This window comes from Coregonus clupeaformis, unplaced genomic scaffold, assembly GCF_020615455.1.
Source record: "Coregonus clupeaformis isolate EN_2021a unplaced genomic scaffold, ASM2061545v1 scaf1237, whole genome shotgun sequence".
NCBI lineage: Eukaryota > Metazoa > Chordata > Actinopteri > Salmoniformes > Salmonidae > Coregonus > Coregonus clupeaformis.
This window is the reverse complement of record NW_025534691.1, coordinates 47,988-51,271: the sequence shown is the minus strand read 5'-3', so window position 1 is coordinate 51,271 and position 3,284 is coordinate 47,988. Positions and strand designations below refer to the sequence as shown.

General features: G+C 53.5%; 1 protein-coding gene across 1 annotated transcript; it reads left to right on the top strand.

The window, feature by feature from the left end:
- The first annotated feature begins 2,014 nt into the window (after window positions 1–2,014).
- Window positions 2,015–2,857, top strand: LOC123486492 (keratin-associated protein 10-1-like). The gene has a single exon (XM_045217807.1). The coding sequence runs from the start codon at window positions 2,015–2,017 to the stop codon at window positions 2,855–2,857; it is 843 nt and encodes a 280-aa protein (XP_045073742.1).
- The last annotated feature ends 427 nt before the right edge of the window (window positions 2,858–3,284 follow it).

Below are 3,284 nucleotides of genomic sequence, written 5' to 3'. Positions count from 1 at the left end.
TCTGCCAGAATCAGACTCGGTTTATAATGTCCCTTCCTCCCCCCACCCCTCCCTTGCTCCCCCCACCCCTCCCTTGCTCCCCCCACCCCTCCCTTGCTCCCCCCCCCCTCCCTTGCTCCCCCACCCCTCCCTTGCTCCCCCACCCCTCCCTTATCCCTTCCTCCCTTCAGGTCAAAACGTAGCTTTCCAATAAAGGGAATCACGTTTACCATAAAGCTGTGAGTCGGAAAAATATAATTCTCTTTTAGTTGCTCCGAAGGCTCTGATTTCAAATAATCAGTGAATCAATTCTTTAACTTTCAAAATCAATATTTAATCTGTGAATGCTTGCTTGAGTCGGAGAGAGAGTTCTGCTCTGAGCAAAAGAGCAGGCAGGTGTTCTCTCCCTCTCTCCCTCTCTCCCTCTCTCTCTCCCTCCCTCCCTCCCTCTCTGTTTGACCCAGTACTTTCATCTGCAGTACAAGGTCAGAGCTGTTTAGCTACTGGGACCAGCCAGAGGAACGGAGGGAAGAGGGAAAAGTCTAACACTCAGTTATTGTGAACTAATCACCCTCACTTTCAAACTTCCACACACACTTTCACAATCACACACGCATGCACGAATGCACACACACACACACACACACACACACACACACACACACACACACACACACACACACACACACACACACACACTCTCTCTTTCTTTAGTCTCATAAATGCCTACTCTTGCATTCCTGCAGAAAATGCATTTTCTTCTAACTGCTGTGCTGGCCACTTTCTGGACTTCTGGAGGATTACAGGTTTGTATGCTGGTCCTCATATATCACACACACACACACACACACACACACACACACACACACACACACACACACACACACACACACACACATACACATACACATCGGCCCTCAGATATCCACTGGCAGACCAGTGTACCAATGACCCTCCAAAGCCACCAGTTATATCCTCCATCCTCTATCCATCCCTCCCTCATTTAAAATTTTAGTCATTTAGCAGACACTCTTAGTGCATTCATCTTAAGGTAGCTAGGTGAGACAACCACATGTCACAGTCATAGTATGTACTATCGGGGTGGGGATTTAATCATCCTGCTGGCATGGTTAGGTCTCACAGCTTTCATACACGTGCCTGGTTGGGACTCCCCCCTCACACACATCCTCCTGCACTTTTTGGCCTAGCCTGCCACATGCCTGCCACATGATGCCTGCCCCATGCCTGCCCCATGCCTGCCACATGCCTGCCACATTAATAGAGAGAGATAAATGCCTGCCACATGCCTGCCACATGATGCCTGCCACATGCCTGCCACATGCCTATGCATGCCACATGCCTGCCACATGCCTGCCCCATGCCTGCCACATGCCTGCCACATGCCTGCCACATGCCTATGCCTGCCACATGCCTGCCACATGCCTGCCATATGATGCCTGCCCCATGATGCCTGCCACATGATGCCTGCCCCATGCCTGCCCCATGCCTGCCCCATGCCTGCCACATGATGCCTGCCACATGATGCCTGCCCCATGCCTGCCCCATGCCTGCCCCATGCCTGCCCCATGCCTGCCACATGATGCCTGCCACATGCCTGCCACATGCCTGCCACATGATGCCTGCCACATGCCTGCCCCATGCCTGCCCCATGCCTGCCCCATGCCTGCCCCATGATGCATGCCACATGCCTGCCACATGCCTGCCACATGATGCCTGCCCCATGCCTGCCAAATGCCTGCCCCATGCCTGCCACATGCCTGCCACATGATGCCTGCCACATGCCTGCCACATGCCTATGCATGCCACATGCCTGCCACATGCCTGCCCCATGCCTGCCACATGCCTGCCACATGCCTGCCACATGCCTATGCCTGCCACATGCCTGCCACATGCCTGCCATATGATGCCTGCCCCATGATGCCTGCCACATGATGCCTGCCCCATGCCTGCCCCATGCCTGCCCCATGCCTGCCACATGATGCCTGCCACATGATGCCTGCCCCATGCCTGCCCCATGCCTGCCCCATGCCTGCCCCATGCCTGCCACATGATGCCTGCCACATGCCTGCCACATGCCTGCCATATGATGCCTGCCCCATGCCTGCCCCATGCCTGCCCCATGCCTGCCCCATGCCTGCCCCATGATGCATGCCACATGCCTGCCACATGCCTGCCCCATGATGCATGCCACATGCCTGCCACATGCCTGCCACATGATGCATGCCACATGCCTGCCACATGCCTGCCACATGATGCCTGCCCCATGCCTGCCAAATGCCTGCCCCATGCCTGCCAAATGCCTGCCACATGCCTGCCACATGCCTGCCACATGATGCCTGCCACATGCCTGCCACATGCCTATGCCTGCCACATGCCTGCCACATGCCTGCCCCATGCCTGCCACATGCCTGCCACATGCCTGCCACATGCCTATGCCTGCCACATGCCTGCCACATGCCTATGCCTGCCACATGCCTGCCACATGCCTGCCACATGCCTATGCCTGCCACATGCCTGCCACATGCCTGCCCCATGCCTGCCACATGCCTGCCACATGCCTGCCACATGCCACATGCCTGCCACATGCCTGCCACATGCCTGCCACATGCCTGCCACATGCCTATGCCTGCCACATGCCTGCCACATGCCTATGCCTGCCACATGCCTGCCACATGCCTGCCACATGCCTATGCCTGCCACATGCCTGCCACATGCCTGCCCCATGCCTGCCACATGCCTGCCACATGCCTGCCACATGCCACATGCCTGCCACATGCCACATGCCTGCCACATGCCTGCCACATGCCTGCCACATGCCTGCTTGGGTTCTGGATTGGTTGGCTCCTCAGCTCTCTAGCTCTTTATTGGTTAGTGCTTACACACGGTTAGCCTTTAGCATGACACCTTTAAAACGGGGGTTAAATCCCATTACTATTCAATTACTATTACTATCCTATTAAATCATAATAATAATATAATAATAATATGCCTTTTAGCAGACGCTTTTATCCAAAGCGACTTACAGTCATGCGTGCATACATTTTTTGTGTATGGGTAGTCCCGGGGATCGCACCCACTACCCTGGCGTTACAAGCGCCGTGCTCTACCAGCTGAGCTACAGAGGACCAGAGTCTTATTACTATTAAATTACTATTACTATCCTATTAAATCATATTACTATTAAATTACTATTACTATCCTATTAAATCATATTACTATTAAATTACTATTACTATCCTATTAAATCATATTACTATTAAATTACTATTACTATCCTATTAAAT